At 37.8% G+C, this 1,395-nt stretch overlaps 1 protein-coding gene across 1 annotated transcript; it reads left to right on the top strand.

The window, feature by feature from the left end:
* Positions 1–536: 536 nt before the first annotated feature.
* On the top strand, positions 537–1,288 carry LOAG_19157 (small heat shock protein; the record flags this gene model as incomplete). The annotated part of the gene is made up of 2 exons (XM_020451811.1): positions 537–722; positions 929–1,288. 2 exons carry the CDS (start codon positions 537–539, stop codon positions 1,286–1,288), a joined length of 546 nt encoding a protein of 181 aa, XP_020304382.1.
* Positions 1,289–1,395: the final 107 nt, after the last annotated feature.

The raw sequence follows: 1,395 nt of genomic DNA, 5'->3' as shown, positions 1-1,395 counted from the left end.
CACTTTGACCTATCAAATGGATTGAGCTAAGGAATGATTCAGTATATTCACTTCACTTCACTACTACATTTATCCGGTCTAGCAAGGATGGATAGTTCACTCTTCCGATGGTTCATTCTACGCTTTGCTTTCTATCAATTATTTCATGAGAATAAACAGGTAGTTATTTGACCAAGTTCTGAGTGGTTCGAGATTAGCCTAAGGCTGCATATGTCCTATTGGTGGTGGATTGGATCGTCTGATATAGTAAGCATTTAGACTCACATATCAAGCCGTAATTTGCTTCTTCTGTTCCAGTAGCTGAATTTGTTAGCAAGCGGGCTAGCAGCTTGATCCTAACATTATTCACTTTTACTCCTTCTTGTAGGCTTACAGTACTTGTCATGTCTTTGGCCGTATTTAAACTAATTCATTCTTATCTTCTGCGTTCATCAGTTGTGTAATTTCGATTTCTTCGGATGTTTTTCGGATTTTAATTATTTTTACAATTATTTCTAACTTTAGAAGGATTTGGCTATCATTCAGTAAACTGAATAATGTCACTTTTCCGCTATAATCCTCGCGATTATTTCTATACCTCACCGATGGAACGTTTCATAGTGAATGCGCTTGATAACGCTTTCGGTGATAAATCTTCATACCGACCGCTTCAAAGTGTCGCACCATACTGGCTACATCAGCCGGCGTTGAATGAATGTAATATTGGAAATGCGCTTGGCGAGGTAATTGTAATTTTTCATTTACTATTTCTCATATTTTTAGATACATACGACATCCATGCTTAAATCACATGGTTTCACATAAAATGTCATCCACTTTGTTCGTTTGCTTTTATTGTCACAAAATCCGCCTGATCACTTAGTGTATGAAGTAACTGGTTGCAAAAGTTTTCTTCGAAGTGTTTCAAATCAGTTGTGATAAATTTCAGGTATTAGATGAGAAAGATAAGTTTACAATTCAAGTTGATGTTTCTCATTTTCATCCCAAGGAACTTTCGGTATCGGTTCGAGATCGTGAATTAACTATTGAGGGTCATCACAAGGAGCGTTCTGATCAGTCGGGACATGGTAGTATCGAACGTCACTTCGTTCGGAAATATGTTATGCCAGAAGAAGTGCAACCTGACACCATCGAGTCACATTTGTCCGATAAAGGAGTGTTGACAATTTCTGCAAGCAAAACAATTGCCGGCTTACCTGCAGCACGCAGCATACCTATTCGGGCATCCCCAAAAGAACCGGAAGCAGGTGAGAAATCGACATCGGATGGCACAAAGCAGTCAAAGTGAAAGTTTCACCTTTTTTGAGTATATATTATAAAGAGAAAATGTTTTATTAAAGAAATTTGAAGATGGATATGATCAGTCCTTCGTCTTTTGGATAGTCAATAACTTTT

Source organism: Loa loa (assembly GCF_000183805.2).
Source record: "Loa loa unplaced genomic scaffold supercont3.2314, whole genome shotgun sequence".
NCBI classification, from domain to species: domain Eukaryota; kingdom Metazoa; phylum Nematoda; class Chromadorea; order Rhabditida; family Onchocercidae; genus Loa; species Loa loa.
The sequence above is the reverse complement of the archived record's forward strand: the minus strand, read 5'-3'. Positions and strand labels throughout refer to the sequence as shown.